This window comes from Dermochelys coriacea, chromosome 15 (genome assembly GCF_009764565.3).
Source record: "Dermochelys coriacea isolate rDerCor1 chromosome 15, rDerCor1.pri.v4, whole genome shotgun sequence".
Lineage (NCBI taxonomy): Eukaryota > Metazoa > Chordata > Testudines > Dermochelyidae > Dermochelys > Dermochelys coriacea.
Window position 1 is genome coordinate 16854440 of NC_050082.1, and position 24155 is coordinate 16878594.

At 40.9% G+C, this 24155-nt stretch overlaps 1 protein-coding gene across 3 annotated transcripts in view; it reads left to right on the plus strand.

Annotated features, from left to right (window-relative positions):
- The window catches only part of ZDHHC8 (zinc finger DHHC-type palmitoyltransferase 8), a 195575-nt gene extending 175674 nt beyond the window's left edge, over positions 1-19901 (plus strand). The window contains exons 10-12 of one of the 3 annotated variants that reach the window (XR_006275845.1): positions 470-1506; positions 8171-12268; positions 13805-19901. Coding sequence is in view for 1 of the 3 variants with exons in the window: in XM_038373389.2 (XP_038229317.1) it covers positions 470-1506; positions 8171-8354 (1221 nt within the window). In the remaining 2 variants the exon portion in view is untranslated. Of the gene's footprint in view, positions 1-469; positions 1507-8170 lie in introns of all 3 variants that reach the window. The other 2 variants (XR_005289038.2, XM_038373389.2) reach the window with 2 other exon arrangements.
- The last annotated feature ends 4254 nt before the right edge of the window (positions 19902-24155 follow it).

The following is a 24155-nucleotide window of genomic DNA, read 5'->3' on the forward strand; positions in this document are numbered from 1 at the left end:
CCAGAAACTGGAAGCTACTCTTGGAAATTTTTATTTCTAATCTCTAGGGACAACGTTTTCCAAGGTCAATGTTGTCCAGTCAAAATCTGACCAACTTCGACAGGGGTTCAGTCTGAAAGGGTTGGTCACCTATGTTTGCAAAGGGCTTTGTTGCAACTGTCAGTGCTCACTCCTCATCATATTTATTACAATCAGTAATACTTAGCATGGAACAAATATGGATTAACCTTTTTCACCTCTGAGGTAAATTATTATCACTCTGTTGGCAGATGAGGAATCTGATGCACAGAGGTTAAGTGACACTTCCAAACCCATAGAATGAATCTGTGTCAAATCTGGGCTTAGAATTTGAGACAACCTGATTCCCAGCTCTGTCCTCACTATGCACTTCTCACTCACCAGGAGAAGCAAATCAGTGCACTGCGCTGTGTCCTGTGCCTTCCCTTTCTCATACTCATCTCTGTTTTAGATCACCATGCAGGAGGGACACAAGCAAGGAGTATTGATTGAAGAGAACAACCAGAGCCTTGATTATCAATCGGAGCCCAACCTGGACATCCCGAACTACAGGAAGAGCTCGCTTCACAAGACTTATCAGTCCTCCCCACTCCAGATAGACTCCTTCGCCGTCAATTCGCGATCCCTGAGCTTGAAGTCTGCCAGCAGGAGAGGGACAGACAAAGTGCCGCTTCATCCAATAAAATCAGAAGGGGCTGCTTCCACCCCCTACAAAAGCATCTTTTCCCCCAACTCCCTGTCAAACAGAAATGGAAGTCTGTCTTATGATAGTTTGCTAAACTCCATGTCCCCCTCCGGGAGGAAATGCATAGCCCATTCTGCTGTTGGCTCCGTCGGGTACCATTCACCATATTTGTCAGCCAAAATGTGCCACCTACGGGGGAGCGAGCTGCAGCGCCAGGCACCACAGAGTTTCAGCCCAGTGCTGGGGGGCCCAGCGCCACACCAACGGGACCCCTCTCCCGTCCGTTACGACAACCTTTCAAAAACCATCATGGCATCCATCCAGGAGAGGAAAGAAATGGAAGAAAGGGAGAAGCTCCTCCTCTCACACCCGGATTCGGTGTTTGCAGACTCGGGTGTGTATGACACCCCTAGCTCTTACAGCCTTCAGCAAGTCAGCGCGCTGTCTGAAGACCCTCGCAGCATGGTGATGAGATATGGCTCCAGAGACAATTTGATGAAGGCGACCAGTTTTAGCACAAGGAACCCTATACTCCAATCCTCGGTGTCTTCCCTCTCAAGTGCAATGGCCAGGGCACCAAGGACTTCCACAACTTCCCTTCAAGCCGATTTAGCCAATAACAATGTCCAGTCCCAACAGGCACTACAGGGCAGGGTGAGCAATGGCTCCTACAAGTCACCAGGCCATCAGGTCCCATCATCCCCTACAGGGATGCCTAGGTCACCCTCTTATGGAGGTCCGAAGGCTGTCTCATTTGTTAACACTGTGGAAATAACAGAGGTGCAATCTGTGGGAGCACAAAGGTATGGATTGCTTAAATAGCTTGTAAGTAACAAGGTCGTGCTTGCAGGCGAGTACAATAGCATTTATTGATTGTCAGGACCCAGCTTACTTGTTTGCCTAAACAATAGCAGGCATTGTGATGTGCGTGGGTAGCTCTTTATTTCTGGGTCTCATAACAACCTTATCATCACTGAACATGTGTTCATTTGTTGTTACTCAGGCTGTAGGTTGTAATAAGGAGTTTCAGTAGGCTGAAGTGCTTCGTTAAAGGCCTTCCTCTTTTTCTTGATAACGTGTTCCAGTAATGGTGGAGAATTGACGCTAACATTTTATACAAATGATTGAGCTTGTATAACGCCTTTTGGTGAAAGAAGAGTTTAAATTTTATAATGTGAAATGTCTTGATGATTAAATGAAGTTGTAAAGTTTTTACAAAGTTAGGAATAAACAAGTGTTTAATTGAATAAATTAGGTAATTAATTGAATAAATTAGATAATTATTTTAAAGTTATGGGGCTGATTCTGCCACTCGTACCCTCGCTGAGTATTGCCTTCTACTTTAGGACTGCTGGAAGCAAAAAATGTTACTTGTTGTGAGTAAGGATTGTAAAATCTGGCTCTTAATGATTATTCTGGGTGCCCAGTAATGTAGAATTGGTGATTAAAGAGCACTGGTCAATTAGAATCTACCCAGACCTTGCTGTATTCTTCCTGGCATAAGGAAGGAAAAATTCTGTGTAAAAACTTATTTATTTTAGTTACGATTATACTTTTAGCTATATCCCATAAATTATTTGGATTGTCCATAAATAGAGAAAGTGTTTCCTCCCCAAAGCCATTCTTCTTTTAATTAAAAAAATATTTTCTCTTGGTTTACTGAACTGTTAATTCTCAGTTCGTTCCTCTCGCCCATAATTGGATTGTTCATGATTAAGGCTGCAAGTCTGTCAAAGAGGTCACGGAAGTCACGTATTCTGAGACTTTCTGGGACTTCCGTGACTTCTGCAGTGTCTGGTGCATCTGGCACCAGGGCCAGTCACACCAGCTGATGCTGGGGCAGTCTTGGGCCCTGGTGCCTCCCCTCCCCAACAGCAGCAGGGGTCTCGGGCCACTGTGTCCTCCCGCCCCGCTCAGCAGCAGTGGGGGTTCTAGGCTGCGCGCTGCCGCCTGTCCCCCCCGCCCCAACACCGGCTGGGGTCCCAGGCTGTGCCGCCACTTCCCTCCCGAGCCCCCAGCCGCCCCCATCCCAGAGCACCCAAGATTTAGTCAGGTGTATATAGTACAAGTCATGGACACGTCACTGGCCTGTGAATTTTTGTTTACTGCCCGTGACCTGTTCATGACTTTTATTAAAAATACCCGTGACTAAAACGTAGCCTTATTCATGAAGGTGGGTGCAGTGATTAATTGAGCCAGTGAGGTCCAAGCAGTGATATTAAATTCCTATATCAGTGTGACTCTTCATTCAAGTCAGATAATTTGCCCAAACTGTTTTGTAAAATTTGGTTTGCATGTGTAGCAATTTAAAATTAGATTGTTTTATGTTGCTTGTATGAAGTATTGGTTACAGATGTTGCTCTTGTTACTCTTCTAAACTAAAGTGGAGATACTGATCTGTTTCTATGTAAAAGTATGTTTTCATTTGAAAACGGAATAGGTGAAATTGGCCTTCCTTCACTTTCTTAGTAGAGATGATTTAACAAATAATGGAATAAATTAATTTAGATTGTTCTGAATTGGGGCATATCACTGAATAGATTATTAATTGAATTTCCTCACATGTATTTATTTGAACATATCTGAGCTTTTTGGAGAAGTCTTTTAAAAATATGGCTTGACTGTAAACAGCTGAGTGTTTGATAACCTCTTTTTATTGTTGTGATTAGTCAGATAACTCAGATACTATTGTTTCTGTTTCCTGATTGGTTGAGTATGGGAGCACTTGTATGTGAGAATTTATAATTTGGCTTCCTTGAATACTTGCATTTACCACTTTGAAATCTGCTTTCTGCAAACATCCTTGCCAATAAATCTATTGTACAAATGCTCCCCCAAAAGGAAAGATAAGAGGCAGGGAGCATGGCAAAGAGTGAGTTTCTTTAAAAATACCAAGTAATGCTGTTTTAATAAATAAATAAATCCTCTCTTTTTTGCCCATCACAGCTGTCACCTCATGATAAGTTTCAGCAGAAAGACCAAGAAATGAACAGCCCTGGAGCCTGAGTTAATTTAATCATGGAGGTGGTCCCTGTAAAACAGAATTGAGGCTAGCTGGCAGGCAGCATCTGGGAAGCTTGTACCACCACTTCTCATGCTATAATGGTTCTACAGAAGAATGGAGGGTTTCAGTTTGGGGCTTGATATGAATAAGAACATGGATAACTGGTATCTGAGCAGTTTCCTGAACTGCTAGTATCAGTCACATGTGGTTCTCTCTATTCCTTGGGGAAAATATACACCTTGAGTTTGAAGGTCTGAAAAGACCTCACAATACACAGTCCATGCTGTAATTACTTCAGCTGAGTGCATGATGGAAAGATCTAATTCTGTGCATCAGGGAAGTTCAGCTTTTTTCCACACCTGATGCTTTGTGCACTCTGTCATGCCCTCTGCCCTTGCCCTAAAATCCAGTGTTAGAAAGTTGCTCCAAAGCCTATTAGTGAATTGTAGTTGTTAAAATGATTTTCTCAGTGGAAGAATAGTGAACATTCAGTAAGAAGACACTTCTGTCCTTTTCTCTCCTTTTCATATATATTAAACTAATGGGTTTATTTTACTGAGAAGAACTGTCTATTTTCCCCTTCCAAATCTGCCCTCAGTTTGAGCCCCTAAGATGCAGGTTGCTGCTATGGTAATTAATATTAGGAATGGGGAGGGAAGATGCTGATACAACAGCTGTTTGCATCACATTGGTCTCTGTCTCTTGTTGATCATACAGCTGTCACCTTAGGGACGAGTGGTATAGTGTCTGTAAATTCACTCCAGGTCAGATCTCTGGAGTTTTCAGAAATGCTAAGTGCAGTACAAATGGCCTGACTAATTTATTTTTCCAAATAGGTTGAGCACCCATAACTTCCATGTGAGGTTAAAGGGAGTTACAGGTACTCAGCACATCTGAACATGAGCCATTTCCATTTACGTGCCTAGATGGTGCCCAAAGTCAAGCATAAAAATCAATAAAATCAATACATTTGAAACTTTTAGCCTACAAGAGTTCTGTGCTGGTAACTCTGCATACATCTCGTGCTCTACCTCCCATGACAGCATCACTGCAGATGCTAATGCCCCTCCTCCACTTTCTCCTAATTCCTGTCTCTCATGTTTCATGAAGGAGATCCTCGGACCTCTTCTGCTACATGATAAGAAGAAACTGGACTATTCAGACCAAATTCAGTACTGATTTAGGCCCTGTGTAATCCCTTGGATTTCAGTAAGATTGAGCATTGTATAAATCAATGCAGAATTTGTTTTTTAAGTAGTTTGCACTAAAGTTGGGAATACAGATTTTGGGGAGCAAGAGATTCAGATGCTGACAAGCACCTTTAAGGAAAATACATGCTGGGAACATCCCTGATTTTCCCTTAGGAAGCAGCTGCTTTATGTGCCACAGAGAACCCACATATTGGGAGGCGGTTCTCTGGCCAGTATAGGACTGGAGTAACAGTTCTATGCTGGTCCTCTCCTCCATTTTTATTATTGCAGTAGCTCTTAGAGGCCCAGGGGCTCCATTGTGATAGGCACTGTTCAAACAACATAAGGAACATGTCTGGAATGCCCTACACTCCTGCTATTCTCTGCCAGTGAAATGGCCCGCAAAGGATCAATACAAGCCAGTCCATTTTAGAGCCACCATAGGGCATTAATTGCATCATAAGGGGCTGTGCTCCACTGCTGAGCTCTACTAAGCAGGTGAAGACTTTTGTGTTTACTTTTTACAGAAGATCAGGGGCATTGGCCTTTAAATCACCACTCAAAAACTGGTTTCTGGAGCTAGTTTTCTTGATTAAGACAAATAAATCCCAAGTGACATGCTATAAAGAATTATAGGCTAAAGTCTGGCTTCAGTCACCTAATATCCCGTGGCTTAGCTGTATCAACTATAGCTTTTGTTTACAGAAAATCCAAGATCAACATCTATACATAGATCTTGTCTACACTGGAGAAATTTGGCTGTTCATTCTATTTCTCCAACAAACTCTGTCCTACCAGTTTGCATTCCTGGCCATGGGTGTAGTTTTCGGAGGGCAGTTCCCCTCCCGCCCCAACTACAAGTCTCAAGCAGGCACAGAATTTGCTCCTCTGCATGTGGTCCCATTGGCCTGACTGGAGCTGCCCCACTCCCACAAATACAGAAATATAGAAACTACACTTATGCTCCTGACCCTGCCCCAAAAGCAGCGCTCCACCCACTGAACTTCATCCTCAAGTACTACACTGGTCTGACTGCTCCAGGGGTGGAAGTATGCATGACCATTGCAAAAAAACCTCCAACTCTTAGGTCTCTAACTCTCCCCAAAGATACCGGCTCTCCAATTCTATAGTGATCTAGGCCATAGCAGAACAGACAACACTCTTGCTGTAGCCCTCACATCTGTGTTTCTGCAGGAGCATCTGATAAGCTTTTTGACAAGAAAGAATCAGGAGCAAATGTTCAACCTGGCTTCCATTTTAAAAAAAGTAACAAGAAATAGCTTTGGTACCAAGGACTTATAGGAAATCTTCCACAATTTCCTAGGCTCTGAGAAGCCTTTTAAAATCTGTGAGGAGCCAGTGCTTCAGGGAGCTATTCTGGGAACTGTGGGATAGGCACCTGGAGGGCAATGAGACTGCAGTGGACCATGGCAACACTAATGTGGATGCAGGGCAGAACTTCAGTCAAACCCACATGGACATGCTGGTACTTACACTTGTGATATCTTGCCAGTTCAGTTACCTATAGTTTGGTTCTCTAGTGCAGGCACAGCCTAAGTGTGCAGCAGAACTTTGGTTGGCATGAGATACTGGAGCTGCTTCCTTAGTTCCAGGGCAGAACATTCATACCAGGTGTCAGATGAATCCCTGTCTTTATATCTTTACACCGTGGGAAACTTTGGGCCAGTAGAGAGAGACATATTATTTTGGGAGTGTATGGTGGCAGTGTGAAGTAAAGGCTCAGCAGTTGGGTGCAATAAATCCTACCTTGTGCTGCCTCTAAATGCTTTGCTTCCTTGCAGAGTGGCCATGTTCTAAACCAATTAAAATTGTCTTGGCTTGCAGATTGTCCCCCAGTGTGGACAGCACATTCCTTTTAAAAAATGTTCTTGAGACAACCTTAGCCACAGGTCATCAGCAGAGTTTGAACCTGGGACCTTCAACACCAATTACAGATATCTCTCCCACTTGAGTTGAAGTAGTAATTCAGTGAGCTGCTAATTGGCTGTTATCCTCTACATAGACTAGCCATTAGACAGGGACAGGAAAAAATACTTCGTAAGCATGTTCAATGTCATTGAAATTAGCTGGGCGTTCTCTTTAAAATTCAATGACACAATCTGGCCCTATACAAGAGTAAGCCATGTCCTTGCCTATAAAGCAGTCTCATCTGCTTCCTTATCCCTGAAAGGTAGTGTTGAGAAATTGATAGATTGATGGGACTGACATTAGGAGCAGCCAAGTAAGAGAATCTGCCCTAGAGCACAAACTAACCTTGTTTGTTTCAGCAAATTCCATTCATGCTCCATTTATGCCTTACCTGAGGGCTACTGGATTGTGATGGACAAAGGATTTACACCCTAATTTGATATATGTTAACCTTTTCAATATGGTAATTTCTTTCAAAAAGATCCTTAATCATATCTGTCATAACTGCTCTGTAGTGGCCAGATTCTTCAGTGCAGCCTTAAAGCCATCTTACCTATTGCAGGAGGGGTCAGTCCGATGGAAGAGTGATTTTCTGTTGTCAAGTGACATAGGAACTCTTGTACCGCTGCTGGCATAGCAGGAAAAAAGGGGCCTGGCTCATGCACCCTGAGCTATGGTTATCCTTGGCTGTGTTTCAGCTCCCTTGAGGCGTTTGCAGACCATCATAAATTAGAGCATTCCTTAGGCTGCTCTAACATGATGGATGGAGTCCAGGAAATGCAAGCATTGTCTAACATGGCACCAGGATTAGGGGAATAGAAATGTGAGCTTTAAGCTACCCTTTCTGACTTGCACTCTGTGTTTCCTCTGTAGTTGAGGATCTGGCCCTAGAGGCTTATGCTTTACTTTTATTATGACATTTAGTGATTAGTAATAGCATTCTGTTCTTTCACTAAAAGTGCTTTGCTACTGCCTTTTCTTAGGTGATTTTTTGGAGTGCTTTTTTTTTTCTTTGAACATAAGTAAAATGAAGTTTGAGCAAAGGCCAGCAATGTAGAAGTGACCTTTCAAAAAAGCAAATACTTATGCAATAAGATCCAATCCAGCAAAGCATTTAAGCATGTGATTAATCCCAGTGGGCCTGATCCAAAGACAAAATTAAGCTGCAGTCTCTAATTTCAGTGTGCATTGCGTCGGGCCCATTGACTTCAGTGGGGATACTCACATGCTTAACTGTTTTGCTGTATCAGGACATAAAGTAACAAGGGCATTTCTTGTCTGGTTATCTGACTGCCATTACTTTGATCACTAACCCTGGATCGCTTTATATTTATTTTGTTGCAGGGAGGACATGCAGTTGAAGACACCTCACAGTAAAATAAATGGACAGCCAAAAGGAATTTCCAGGGCAGATTGTCGATTGGGTTCAACGTCAAGTTCCCAGGGGGCCCCGGTCAGTCCTGCTAGACACTCTAACGTTAAGAAGGTGTCTGGCGTTGGTGGAACAACCTATGAAATTTCAGTGTAAAATAAAAAGAAATTTAAAATAAAGAGCCATCCATTAAGCCAGCCATGAAGCTAGGTGCACTGTGAAGACTCAAACAACATCAACCACAAAAGGAGCAGCAGCTGCCAGTGTCCTTTTTTGTTTTTTTTCTGTTTGTTTGTTTTCATCTTTCTCTTTTGGCCAAAAAAGAGCTGCAGCCTTATTCTTGTGGGAATAAAATTGTACAGTCCATCAGAAACTGTCTTGAACTGACTGCGGAAACTGGCTACCACCTAGCACCACAACCATAGAGATTATTTCTTTCATGAAAGAGAGTGAAAAGCCATTGTGTATTTGTCTGTCAAACAAAACTGTTGTGTAAAAGTTGTGCTGTGATGAAGAATTAATCTGGGGTCATGTTTTTCCTCACCACGAGTTTTCTGGCCAGCAAAATCTCGGGACAAGCCCTGGCCTGACTGCTGTTTTCTTACAGACATGGAGACCAGACTCCCTGTTCGCAGTCTGTGTGTATGAGAACTACCATTTGTCCCCAAAGCATTGTTGGTGTTATTCCTCCTGCTTTAAAGGAACCAGACAGGACACAGTGGCCCTCAAGCATCATGTAGTGTTTTCATGTCTCTCTCTCTCTCTCTCTCTCTCCCCACCCCCATCACTTGCTCTGGGCGGGAGGGGAGAAAGAATAGCAGCAGCTTCTCACTGTCCAAGATTCGCCTCCCTGTGTGTGAAATTCTGTGTGTGTCCATTTGTGTCTTATGGAATCGGACTGCCACATAAGTAAGGATTTTTCATTCCTCCCTGTTACTCCCCCTCCCTCTATTTTTAAAGACTTCTGATTCTGAAAAACAAGCCTCTAAGACATAAAAAAAATTCAGATGGGAAACTATCTCTCTCCTCCTTTTTGTTGATGGGATTTATGCAGTAACATGGTTTATTGTCTTGCAGTGGTGCAGTGTGTATAATCTTAGAGGAAAGTTATCACGATCCATTGAGTTTTGCAGTGTGTGTGTGACTGAGCCAAGCACATACCTAGAGGATATAAATTTGCTGCCTACCTAATGAGCACCAGCCCTCTGGGCAGAAAGTTTTTTCCAGTCAATAACTTTTTTCAATATCAGTTATGTCCATTTAGTTCTCTGGGCTTTCCTCCTTCTCCTGCCCTCACAAAGCTATGTTTACCTTTTTGGATTTTGAGGCAGCATTATTTTAAGAACCAAAAAAGAGCCAGGCAGATAGCGTATGGAATCTCTGCCTTCTGACTGGCTCTTCAGAGGTAAATAGGTTTTGCTGGACATCTAAATTCATCTTCCCTTCAGGATGTTGGCTTCAAAGAGAGTAATGTTTTCTCTGCATGCCATGCTGAAAATGGAGAGATCTCTAGATATTTGATAGTTAGAATTTATGTAACAATACATAAACACTAAGATTTATTGTACATTGAGGAAAATACTGACCTCAGCTTTGCCTTAGTTAACATTTGCCTCATGATTCAGTAAATCTTGGCAGCCACCTCAATATCTGCTTATTATGTCCCTTGTATATCACATTTCTTTTTGAGAGGTCGGATCGAAATGTATGAAGTTAATCATGCTTCTGAGTAACGATCTTGGCTTGAACCAGATCATCTGAAGAGAGAAATTTGGAAAGTAATATAGTGGAAATAGACCTAAGTAATAGTGGACAGCAAACTAGATATAAGCTCGCAGTGCAGTATGACAGCAAAAAGGCCCAGTATCATTTTGAACTGCATACACAGAGGTATCAGAGAGCAGAGAAGTAGTAATCCCTCTATATAGGTTTGGTATAATTTTATCTAGAGTATTGTCATTAGTTACAGGCACTTTATTGCCAGAACGATACTGGGCAGAAATGATACTGACAAATTGGATCAAGTTTAGAGGGGAACAACAGATATAAACAGAGAGCTGGAGAGGCTGATTTATAAAAAGATTAAGAGGTAAAAATATGTAATTAATTGACTGAGCAATGATTAAGGGAAGGGGGTATGATAAGCTTACAGATATGTAATTTAAAGAATGTAGTCCCAAAAGTGATACAAGGGGTTATCACTGGTAGCAAATGGTGTATTTTTAAAAGGAAAAACATTAAACTAATAGTAGGGGAAGGGGTTGTGAAATAGTCTTTAGTAGGAAGCCTGACCACTTAGAACATTTAAACTAAATTGGACAAAGTATTAGAAAACCTTCTACAGGGAGCAATCGTGTACGGGCAAGGGGCTGGTCTAGATGGCTTTATAGTTCTCTTCTATCTTTAATTTCTACTCATCTGCAATTCCAGCACAAATTTAACTCCTTGAGGGGTGAAATTCATCTCTGTGGAGAGAGTAGCACAAGGCCTGTGCATCACTTAAGGACCACTTAATGTCACACTTAAGCCATCAAAACGGGTTAAACGGAACATAGACCTTGTGTTGGCAGTCTGTACAGGGGCAGATTATATCACCCTGAGTGATTATAAAACCAAGCCATCCAAGTGAGGCTTTTATATTGCACCAATGTAGCTTTTAAAATATGCATCCCATGGCACTACACTTTGAACATACTTTACAATGTTAGAAAAGAAAAATCCACATATTTTAAGGGCAAAAGGGTCTTTGAAATTACTACATAAGTTCCTGAGCAAGAATGGCTTAATAAGACTAAACACAGTATTATATGTGTAAACCTTTCAAATACTTATAGCTAGGGTTATTTAGCTATAACTCATGTGGAGAGAGGAAGAAAAATGATTGCATTGGTGATACAAATAATTAGGTTAAGGTGCAAGTTCTATATACTTTTTCTGACGGTGGTTTAACTAGAATTAAGATTCATCTGGCACATTAATAGTGTTATGATGGTACTAAAATTTTTTTTTGAAGTTTGCATAATAGAGTAATGTGAATGACCTGGAGATGGAAGTAAATTTTTCAATTCTTTCTGGAAGTAGTAATCTAAGAAATAATCTGAGATTGCACTCAGCAAATTCAGCTCCATTCCTATCTAAAGCCCCAGTCCTGCAATTGGAGCCACATGAGCACAAGCATCTGCTTGCACAGTTCTGTTAGATGAGTGGGGATCTACTCATTAGCAAAACTGCTGTTGATTTTGGGAGCAAGATCTGGCCCATGTTATTTTTTCAAGCTTTCCAAAATTGCAGTTCTTTAAGCATTTACAAATTATCAATGATGTGCTATTTTTACTCACATAGTCCTTCAGTTTTTATAGACAGTAAGGCCCAGAACTTCAGATGGTGTGATTTGGTGTAGCGCTCTTTATGTTGGATAGAACTATGCCAATTTACATTAATTGAGGATCTGATCCCCTGGATCATAACAGAAGATCCACTGCAGGTTAATATGTTTTTAAAGTAGCCTCTTGTTTTGTCTTTCTTAATTTGTGCTTCAAAAGTCTTAAATCTTTTTAATATGTTTTTATTTTTAGCAGTAGATTGTATATTATGTCTATTTCTTATTTAAGAAACATCAAGTTTTCATTGCAAATCCCATTTTATTAGCATCATTTCACTGTTCATTCATTCCAGTTTAACAACCCAGTTTCATTTTAGTACAGTGTATCTTGAGAGCAGTAGCTTTAATTAACTGTATAATAAATAGAGTAACATGATATTAAATGAACCTTACTCCCTGAATGGGTGAGAGAGGAGATGTTTTTACTTGAAGCCTTACAATTTTTCTTTTTTTTTTTTACTTCTTTGTGTGTTGACTTAATAGGAAAACCTGCATAGCAATGAATTTGAAACGGTGGGCTAAATTCTGCTCTGACTTACAACTGACATTTGGCTCTGTATGTTGAAACCTGGATGCAGAAGTACCTGAGTGAGCAAAAATGTTGTGTTGTCTGAAGGGGAAAAAAACCTCAGGGTTCTATATTTTCATGTAGCTGGGTAATAAAGTTTCAGAGAAGTGCAGCTTGTGAGTAAGTATATTAAAGAAATCTCTACCTTGCATTATTGTGGGAGGCTATCACAGGAAGCACACAGTCAGCACATGTTTGTATTTACTTTTTAAATTAAATAAAACCCAAATTCAATCATTTCTTTTGGTTAACCTCAGCTGTAAGAGCTACCCAGACCTATGCTTTAATGTCAAAAATCTGATATGTGGCAAATGAACTGTTTGTGTTGCTGTTTTGAAAGTGGAACCCAAGTATTATCTGAACTTTGCCTAGGATAATTGCATCATGAATACTATAAGGAAGCCTCTTCAGATGATGGCTGCACTCCTATAAAGCTTAAATGATCTGGACATTGCAATGCAGTTTTCTTTGTACTATACCTCTGGTCTAGCCTAGAGATACATATTTGAAGAGGGAAGGGTCGGGAGGGTCAATGTTGCTGTCACGTAGCCAGTTTGGGATGTTTATGTTGACATGTTTTTACAGTCTATATTGCACCTGTCCTGCCACCTTGAATTGTTGGAATGTATCTGTGCAGGCTTTGTGGAGCTCTGTCTATAAAACATTTTTTGGCTTTGGTCATACATATAGGGATAGATAGATAGATAGATTTAAATGCTTGAGTTACTTTGGTATTTTAAGGTGTCAAGTTTTCCTGGAGTTTCTGCATCAGACTGTATCGCTTCAGTATTATCTAGAAGGCTCATATGTTCTTTCTACCCCTTTTCTGAGGCCTTGTTAATGTTCCATTGATTACATCACATTCCATGGGCGAAATCCTAAGTGACCTGGAGCATCTTCAGCTCCCCCTGACTACACTGAGAGTTGCAGATACTCAGCACCGTCCTGGGCTGGCCTCCATGTATGTGTAAAATGTAGAAGTGTGTGAAATGTGGTAGTCTTGCATGGAACAAAGGTCAGTCTGGATGCAAAAACCTCCAGTGGTAAAACACAAAAGGAACTAATTGTATCTTAAATACCTTCTTCCAGATGCCTAAAAGAGGGTGGAAAAACAAGATGAGATGACTCCTTATCGTAATCTCTGAAGGCACTTGTATTGCGAATGATTAACTGTGGTATCCAGGACAGCAGGATGTGTACATCTGACAGATAGCAAAATTCCAGTCTGTCTAACCATCTCTATCAACCCCTATTTGTTTCTAGAATGTGACAATATGCCAGTTATGTCTGTGCTACTAGTTTATAGTTGATACAGTTTCCAAACCCTCTTAAGAGCAGCTGCTGTGGGATCTTAGAAGCCATAATGTGCTGTATGGTGACACTGAGAAAGGATTCATTCATGAAGGGTGTTCATTGTAAATGCTTGTCATGCTTGTGTTCTGGAGTCTCTTTGAGTGATAAAGATTAAGCTATATATATAGAATGATCAGATCCTCAGCCAGTGTAAATCAGCATCGCTCCATTGACTTCAGTTCAAATGGCTGAGGGTCTGGCCCACTATATTTTATATAAAATCATTCCAGCTTATTCAGATGTTTTCTATAAGACACAGCTAAATTTACTAAGTTAGCATTAATTTCTCTGATTTCTTTTTAGAGTCCTGTGGGTCAAGTTTCGGCTCACTTTTAAAACTAGAGACAAGAATGTAATATTTGAAACAAGGAGAGACACAGATGGGAACTACTTGTGCAGGTGAAAATGGCTTTTAGGGGAAGAACAATTATATACTAAGTGGATTTGAATTACTGTCAAAATAATTTTTGTTCGTCTTATCACAATAACTGGAGTTTTTTAAAGAAGACATCTCACAGCTCGTGAACCTGTATCATCGAAACATTTCAAAAATGTCTCGGTTAGACATTTCAAACTAGATGGTGAAATATGATTTACTTCCATAGTTAAAAAGAATTCTAAAGAACCGATGGTACATTTGACTGTGCCTTATAAAGATATATGATATATGTATATATATCTATATAATATATACATAAATGTGTACATATATTCAAAGAAAACTGGTTAGAGATCTGCTCATCTGGTATATTTTAAAAGTGCGACTGATGTTTGTTTACAGAAACAAAATTAGGGGCTGTGTCAGCTGCAATATATATACCAAAAATATTTGTTGAAATACAAGCTGAAAATACAATAGAAGGTTAGATCAGAGACAGCATCTCTGCCAAAGGGTTCTCTTGAAGGCTCTGAAAAAGTAAAATCAAGTAGGTGGCAGAACAAGTTAAGACTCTTTTGAGGAACATTTAAAAAGAGGAGTGGTTATGAAGACTTGGGGAAAACCAGTGTTATTATCTTAGACCTTGTCCTTCAGCTTAGTTCCATATATTTATTTTCACTGTTACACCCTCCTGTTGCCCCATATCTTATGTATTCACCTTCTTTCAAAGCAATTGTAGAAAGCAGGATAGAGGACGTGATGATCTTGCTGTGGTAAATCCTTTGTTCCAGTTCTGTTCTATGCATGTCTCCATATCCCCAAGTGTGTGCAATATGGCTGTCTTAGTATATGATGTCTATTAGCATACTTCTTGGACCTGGATCTACAAAGAGGGGAAACATGCCTGGTGCTCAAAGGAATAAAGCAGGGTGAGTGTGGAAGGGTGGGTTGCATTTCCTAAAAGAGGGTGAGAGGATAGAAAAGTGGAAGTAATTCCTCAAACCAAAGCAGCTTTGGAAAAGCTGGCTCATGTACAGCAGTAAGACACCTTGTGTTTCATTGACCTTGGCAGCATTTCATTAGTCCTTTCATGTGAACAAACTGACCTCAAACAATTTCTTCCTCAGTAGACACACAGCCATACCCATATACTCAGCTATGGCTTTTGCACATTTTTGGACATTAGATCTTGTTTCAGCGTGAGATAAGTGAGTCTAGGTTTAAATGATTCACCCTCTCTGGTGATTGTAAGGAAGAACTTACATTATCCATATTATCTTTTCCCTACACTTTCTTTCCCTCACACTATCTCATGCCATGCAGCTATCCTGTTACATTTTGTTCACATTCATTCCTTTCTGTGGATCCTTCAGACACTTGTACCATAGAACTGGGGTCCTCTATTGCTCTTCTTCAACAGTAACTGTTTGTGGGAATTAAAGAGGATTAACACTAGCTGTCCTCCATGTGTTAGATCTAGTGTGTAGATCCACTCCCGGAATATCTGGCCTCAGCCACAATAGCAGATGTGGAGACACTGGCTGTCTGGTCAACATGAACATAATCAGCATCTGCAGATATTCCAGCTATCCATTCCTCATTAATCAAAGTTGCTCAGGACTTCTTGTGCACAACCCTTTAAGTGGAGGCACCCAGTTTGTGGTCCAGTGCTATAGCAAAAGAGTATGTTATGATTTATGGGCCAGGTTCTGCTCCGTTCCTGGGCCTTCCAATAGTCACACAGAATCTGAAAACTCCTTATGGGAGAAGAGAAGTACAGCCAACACAAAAGTTCAAAAATTGCTGTTTTGTTCTTTCATTTTCTCTGCATTCTTCTCTTGCGCCTTCAAGGCACATCTGGTTCATATTGTCAAGCTTTTCTTCACAACCATAAGGACTTTATTGTTTTAAAGTGAAAGCAGTGATTCTCACATAATCATGACTCTGGGAGCTGGGGTTTTAAGCCAAATATCAAAAATTCTGAGACTTGCCATAAAATCCTGAGAGTTGGCAACACTGTAATGTAATTTCCTAAAAAACACCTAAGGAAAGCCCTATTTGCAAAGTGGCTGTTCACAGAGCCTGACTCACCACAGCATTATGCTCATGTGACTCTATAGAGTTACACTGGTGTAAAACTGGAGTAACATAGTGAATTAGAGCCCCATAGCCATCTCTATGTTCTGACTAGCAAAACTCTTGTCTCAAAATTAATCCTTTGGCAATTCTCCTGCACTTGTTTGTTTGAAAAAATAATATAGTTACTTTCCTGCCTACCCTGACCAAGAAACCATCTGATGGTATGATATGGATTTTGTTGGCTAGTGTATGCCCCAAATTTGGGACTTTCAAAACCAGATTATGTGAATTGGATGTCCAATCCCTTTGACAGCTTTGAAAGTCCCAGTTTAAATTTAAGATTCGTTGAGACAAACAAAGGTAATATTCATGCTGTCTTTAGAATTCCAGCCAAAACAAGTTCTTGCTTGGATTTCAACACCACCTTGCAATCCTTGTGCCAGCGCATGAGAACCAGATGAAGAAACTGACTGGAAACAAAAATGAAATTGTCCCATCTGTTTTCACTCTGAGATCTGTTCGGAGTGCAGAAAGCAAGCAAAGAGTAAAAAATTGACTAGATTTCTTAAATTATTTCAGTTTTAAATGATCTAAAGTGTCATTGTTAATTACTTAAGTAAGACATTTTGTATTTTAAAAATTTCCCCTTTGCAGAAAACCAAAACCAAAAACCATCCACCTTACAAACGTAAATGGTTTAAAAGCCTTTCTTGTAAGAAGGTCATGTAGGTTACCAGCCATGTAAAATCCTCAGGACCCTATTGAAATTTCCAGGGTTTATTTAATCTCTTAAAAATCCCACCACTCCATATCAGTGCTCACTTACTGGCATGTTTTTTGCTCCATGGGGTCAAGAGTACCATTCTGAGGATGCACTTAAGCTATTGCCTGGACTTGATGCCTGCTGGAAAAACTTTCAGTGAGATAGTTTAGGGAAAAGATTAAAAGAATATACCAGGTTTGCCTTGGAAAAGTTGATGCCAGAGTAAGAGATTAAGGAAAAGTTAGGCTGTCATCTGAGGAATGTATCGCTTTGTAATTACCGTCCATGTTTTGGAACCAAAGTGTCCTTAAGTGAGTATGTATTGAGCCACAGCTGCACACATGGTCCTCAACGGAGCCTGACTCTAGGGCTTTTCACACCAAAACCCCAGCCTTGGCCACCTGAGATAAACAAGTAACTCTCTTAGATATGGCATGAGAGAGTACCTGTTTCCAGAGAGACATGATACCACATATTAAGCCAGTGAATTACATATGCACAGCTCCCAATGAAGTGGTGAAAGCCTGACCCCATTAAAGTGAATGAGTTTTGCCATTGACTTCAGTGGATCTTGGATTTCACCCAATGTGTAGTTCTTAAGTGGCACCTTTAGGACATAAGTTATCTAACATTAGAACAACATTTAGGGCTCCTAATTAGAATTGGTCAAAAATGTTCAATAATTTTCAACAAAGGGCATTTTTTTGTGAAAACTTTCACCAATATTTCCCCATCTTTTGATGAGCTGTACTTCTAATGGTCCTGCTGCAGCACTCCCACAAAGCCAGTGTAAAAGGGCTCTATACAGGGGATCTAAAATGGCCTGGGATGAAGAAGGAATCCTTCATCCACAAGCTAGGGTTTTGGTAATGGAGCAGCAAAGCAGTCCTCAGCTGTCTTCCTGCATTCACCTCCATGGGAAATCTACACCTGTGGATCATGGGCCATGGCTGATAGGTCAGTTCCCGTACCATGTCCTAGACCACCTGCACTGTAGCAGAGAAGCACTGTGCCTATGGAGGTGAATAGATTCCGTGTGCTTCACATACACTGGAACCACAGCAGTTTCACTGTGTTGAAAGACTCCTTCACCCATTTTAGAAGAGTGACAGCATATGGTCCTAAGTTACTGAATGTCTTCAAAATGCTTCAGGATCCTTGGATGAGAGCCACTAGGGGATCACAATTTAATATTATAACTTCTATTATGGCAGACAATGCTCACAATAATAATCAAAAACACAGGTGTTGGAGGGAATAAATGTTGTCCTGATTGTTCCTCTTGTGAGATCACACATTAAATGACTTCATGCTACCAACAAAAATCTTTCCAAATATCTCTATCCTTTTGCTTTTATTTGTTTTTTTCGTTTTAATGCTCTGGAGAAGGTATTTGATACAAGATTTTTGATACAAGTTAATGGTCTGATCCTGTAGCTTTAGCCAGGAAAAACTCCCATTGCTGTCAATGCAACATCTGAGTAAATTCAATGAATTTCCTTGTGGGCTCAGTCCTGCAACCCTTACACTGCTAGTCCAGTTGGTCTCAGGATCAGCCCCTAACTGTCTCAGTGAAAAATGTCTAAAAGTATAGATTTTAAAATAGGGAAGCAAATGCTTGTAAATAGATGGGTTAGGGTATGAACTGAGTGCTTTTTCAGAAAAGTTTTATAACAAAATGCAAACATACAGATTACTTCCATGGAGTTGGTCACAATCTAATGTACATTAGATAACAAAATGTGCAAATTTTGCACAGGTATCTTACTGGCATTTTCCCAGCATTAAGCTTTACGATTTGCAGAAACCAGATATAGTAGTTATATGGTCAATGTGAAGGATGATCTGGTGGGTAAGGCACTGGAATGGGCTTCAGGGGAACTGGGTTCAGTTTCTAGCTCAGATTTTTTATTTGACTTTGGGCACATCTGTTAATCTCTCTGTGCCTCGGGTCCACCTGTGTCAATACTGCCTCTTGCCCTCACAAGGGTGTTGTGAATCTCTGTAAGGGCTCAGATCCTATAGTGATGAGGATTAGATAGATACACCCCAAAGGTATCCAGGAGCAATTCGGTAGCTGTGTGCATTTTCGACTCCAAGCTAAAGACTTTAGCATCTTTTTAAATTACTGCTTTGGTGATGGAGTTTTGAGGCTGGTTGTCTGATGGATGTTGTTTATGGGAATCTAAGTCTCAAATGCTGACTTTGAAAGACCAGTTTAGTACAGATCCAAAACAACTTTCTGCTTGATTCTTTCTTTGACCTTTTGAATATTTCCTTATAATGTTTATCTCTCTGCCAATAAAACCTGCTTTACAGTGTCCTATTTATTCCAAAAGGGCATATGCATGACTGCCTTAAGCAATTTAGCTCTCCTTTCCCTGCTAATTGGGATGGTTGTGTATTATAATTTATTTTTTCAAACAATGAGCAGAAATACAATAGAATAAACTGCAGTAGATTGAGTGGCCTTAGAAAGAAGATACTACATCTTACTGAACTGTGGGTTTGCAGCACAGAATACAGAGTGGTAGTGGGCTTTTGGAGCCGCCTCCAAGGCCTGCGTTGCTGAGGAAATGCAACTTTTTTTATTTTTTCTTGAGTGCTAAAAAGCTACTATGTTGCCATGACAAAAGCGTTATTATTTCCTGTCTTTCTGTGTCCATTTTAATGTTGTACAGAAATACATATAAATATATATCTGATGCCCAGGATTCATAGCACATGAAGGATATCAAAGAAGGAATAAAATCATATATTGGTGTACAAAATATTTCCATTGCTAAGATGGTCCTTTCTGCAAGACCCTGTTTTTAATCATAATTTGAAAGTGGTTGGGAGGGCTAGAAATAATAACTCTTTGGGATGTTTAAGATATGAAAACACACCCTGCTTTTAAGGGTTAGTTGGTTAGGTGTGTGTGAGAGAGAGTGTGTGTAAATACAATTTGCATGAGTTTATTTAAATGTAAAGGCAAAATAAATATATTTATTTTCACTTGTATTAAAGCACAGAATGGCTGCATTTTTCAAAACCTGTAACCCTAAGTAAGAAAATATACCATGGTAATTTACTGTATTTCTCCCGCATTTTTTTTACCGAATTTATAATACTGTTCTCTCTGGGTATTTTGCTTTTCATTTAATTTCCAAAATAAATTTTTTCTTGTGTTTTATCTACATGAATTCTTTAGATATCTATACAGACTCTTTTTATATATATCTAAAGTCCTGGAGATTGCAGAGCCCCATTTTAGCATCATGTCATGTGCTGGCGAAGGATCTTTATTCAGGTTGTGAGAGGTTTTGTTTATGTACTTGTAAAGATAATGTGGAAAAATCACACACAAATCAGTTTCCAAAAAAAAAAAAGGAAGAGGGACCAGAGCAATGGCCCCTCCTCCTTCCCTATCCTCTCTGGGGCTCCTTGTTCCCCGTGGAATATTCTGCCTTCTTTCATAGCTTCATAGAAAGCCAGAAGGGACATTGCGATTATCTAGTCTGATTTCCTGGGTAACACAGGCTAGAGAACTTCTCCAAAATAATTCCTACAGCAGATCATTTAGAAAAACATCCAATATTGATTTTAAAACTGTCGCCGTGACTCTTGGTAAGTTGTTCCAACGTTAAAAATGTACATCTTATTTCCAGTCTGAATTTGTCAAGCTTCAACTTCCAGCCACTGGATAGTGTTATACCTTTCTCTGCTAGACTGATGAATTAAGGCCCCCACCTCCTTTAACCTTCTCTTTGTTAGACTCAAAGAGCTCAATCTATTTGGTTTATCACTATAAAGACATGTTTGCTAATCCTTTAATCATTCTCCTGGCTCTTCTCTGAACCATCTTCAATTTATCAACATTCTTTATTTATTTATTAATTCCTGAAGCAGACCACCTCCCATTGTTCCCTCTTGGGCAGAGGAGCTCTGCACGACCCCTTACTATGTGTAATGTGCACCATCAAGCCCTTTATGATTTGTCCTTTTGACAGTTAGGGTGTTGTTATGAGCTGGGTGAAACCTGATGTGCTGAACTGTGGGGAGGGAGAGCTCAGTGGTTTGAGCATTAGCCTGCTAAATCTAGGGTTGTGAGTTCAATTCTTGAGGGGGCAATTTAGGGATCTGGGGCAAAAATTGGGATTGGTCCTGCTTTGAACAGGGGGTTGGACTAGATGACCTCCTGAGGTCCCTTCCAACCCTGAGATTCTATGAATTAAAACCCATTAAGCTGGATAGTTGTGCACTCACCCTTCAATTAGTTTAACTGTAAATCTAAGCCCCCACCTAAGACAAAAAGTGTGTGTGCAACTAGCCAAGCGCTTTTGACTGAATATTGTTTGGGGTCAGAGGTGAGAGAGAGAGAGGAGGCGCTCCATAAGCAGCAGTCCTGTTACAAAATAGCATCATTGGCAGAATCTGACACCCCCCTCCCACCAAGGAGGGAAGGGGATAGAGAAGAGGTGATCATAAAAAGAGATGGAGGAAATTGTCTGCCTATTAGCCAAGCAGCAGTAAAAGATTTGGACATTCCTCCTGCAACTTTTGCAGAGACAACAAAAGCAGCAGGCGGTACAATTTGCCATGTCCTATGGGCTGGAGACCCTGGGGCTTAGTGGACACTAATTACAGAATGGGCCCTACTGGAGGGGAACCAGGCAACTCCATATAAAAAAAGAAGGTGAATCCAATAAAAGGGGGGAAGCCCAGGGAGTTGCAGCTATGATGTTGGATACTGCAGGAAGGAAAAAAAGACTTCTGCAGGACCATGACACCAGGGAGCTTGGAAGGTGAATCCGCATGAGCAGAAGGCTCCGGCGGAAGGTGGGAAACCCTGATTGTGTTTGGGACCAGACGTCAGAACCCCAGTGAGGTAAAGCTGGGAGATCACAGCAGGATAGAAGATGATCCCTGGAGGTGAGAAAAAATGCCAGAGCTAAGTATGGACTTTTTATTTGTGTTGTAAAAAAAAGGACTTTAGTTTGGGACTCTGGGTTGTTGTAAACTGGTTCTGATATTAAACTAGCCCCAAACCGGGTATTTTTAACCAGAAAGAGCCTCCTGTGAGTTCTTAAAGGGTCCCGAAGTGAGGAAAAACAGAGGTGAGGAGCCTGCAGAGACACTTCTGGCTAGGAGGGGGTGCTCACTATGCAGCAGTTCTATTACAGAGCAGTAAGGTAAGAAACTGCTCCTTGTGGTCTTGGTTTCTTATGTGTTCAGACATACAGGACTTTGTATGTTCCTTGTAAATAACCATCTAGATGCCATCTAAGAAAATAGCAGACTCCATCAATTTCTATTTCCAGCTGGAAGATCCTCAGGGCTCTGAACTTTGACTTAATAGGAACACAACAGGTGTAAGAAGCAGGATCCAGTTTCCAAGGAGCGAGATTGTCAACTGGTATTCCTGTTGAACCAAGATGGAACAAATAATGGAGGTGCTTGCAGAAATCAGAAATGGCCAACAGGATTCAAAACAATATCTGGAGACTTCACAAAGGGAACTTAAAGCAGTATCTGGAGCATTCTCAGAAAGGGCTGATGGCTAAATCTTTGTTGGAGTGACAACTGCACAATTTCTAGGCAGGTTGGGAAGCCCAGCTGCAAAGCCCTCAGGCTGGAATGGCAAGACAGATCAAAGAGGTGACTAGCAAACTGACTGCCATAGACCAGACGTTTTCTCCTGAAATAGTGGAGACCGTGTAAGCTTTAGCCAGCATGGAACTTGATAACATAGACAAACTGCAGCAAGGACTTAGTGAGCTGAAAATTCAGCTCCAGAAGGAAATCCAAGAATCACAGGTCACAGTGGAAAGCAGCTGCTTAGCTGAGGAATTGAGCCGGGGGACTTGAATAAGACTGGATATTTACAACAGTTTTCTGCCCCAGTTAGAACCCACAGAGGCCCAGAGGGGAGAGATCAGGCTGTTTCAGCCTAAATAATACAAAAGCTCCACTATCTTTGAAGGGAAAACACCCTGGGAGCATAGGTACTGGAACTAGGGGTGCTGGAGGTGCTGCTGCACCACCTGGCTTGAAGTGGTTTCCATTATATACAGGGTTTACAGTTTGCTTCAATGGCTCTCAGCACCCCCACTATAAAAAATGTTCCAGTACCCCTGCCTGGGAGGCTCAGTTGGATCAATTCAAGATGAGAGCCTCAAATGAATGGCTGAGAAGAAGGACAGAAAGGGGGTTTCCAGCTTGGTGGCCCAGCTCTGATAGTGCTGTAGAACTTGTCCCTAGGAAAGAGAGAGAGTTATACACATCTGATACAAGCCCTTGACTTGCAATTTGCAGCTTGCCATCAATCTCAGCTGGCCAGCGCACAGCTAGGAGCTAGAAGAGGGAAAGAAGAAACCACATCTAAACTGGAGAAGGACCTGAAAAGACTTGTGTTCCTGGCATACCCAGATACACCAGAAGCCTTCCAGGATAGAGTGGCAATGGACCAATTTATAGATGTTCATGTGAACTTGCAGATCAAGATCAGTGAAAGAAGGCCAAAGGCACTTCAAGAAGCTGGGGGATTTTGCCACAGAAATTGAATCTTTTCGTGCAGCAGTGTGCTGGAAGAGGAAACAGGTGCTAGTGAGGAAGATGGAAGCTGATCACCATGAGCCCTGTAAGTACAGCTCTGTGTCTAATATGCATAATAAAAAAGAGGATTCTAATTTGATTCATATTGAATTATAACAGAGTATAAATTTGATTTGTAAAACAAGGGAAATTGGCAAGAATGCGAAAATGTAAAGGAAACACTTCTGTTAAATGCTGCTACTGTGACAAAACTGGACAAAAAAGGATTGTTATAAATCTAAGGCAGGCCAAGACAGACTGCTGCAGGTGTCTAGAGAGACACTTTGAGAAATGGAGGAATGCCAAGCTGAAGGGGAAAAGGCACAAGGATCAGCCCCACCATTTTTTTTTAGATCCGAGCAATTAAACAACAATAATGGGAGTTTGGCTATTGGGTATGTAATAGGATCTATGATATGTATAGGGATAGCTGACACAGGCTCAGACATAATAATTATTAGACCAGTCACACTAAAAAGGCTAGGGAATAGGGGATCCAGAACTGAATCACTTAATTGGTCTCAAATAGAGACTGTGACTGGGGCAAGGGTACCCCTGTGAAAATATGGTTTTGACCATTGGACCTCTGCAATTTGAGCAAGAAGTCTGTGTGGCTGCAATAGTGGATGAGCTAATAATTGGCTTATATTTCAGTCTGGCTAATAACTGTGTAATCAGTGTCAGGAAAGGTGTCTTACGTATTCCATCTGTGGAAATTCCCTTTGGAGAAATTACCTGGGTGAGACAAATGGTGTGTAGTCACTTGGTCTGCAGTGAATGAATTGCCCTGCCCTGGAGGCACAACCATTATAACAACTACATGCTATGGTAGCTGTCCAGCAAGGGAAAGATGGGAA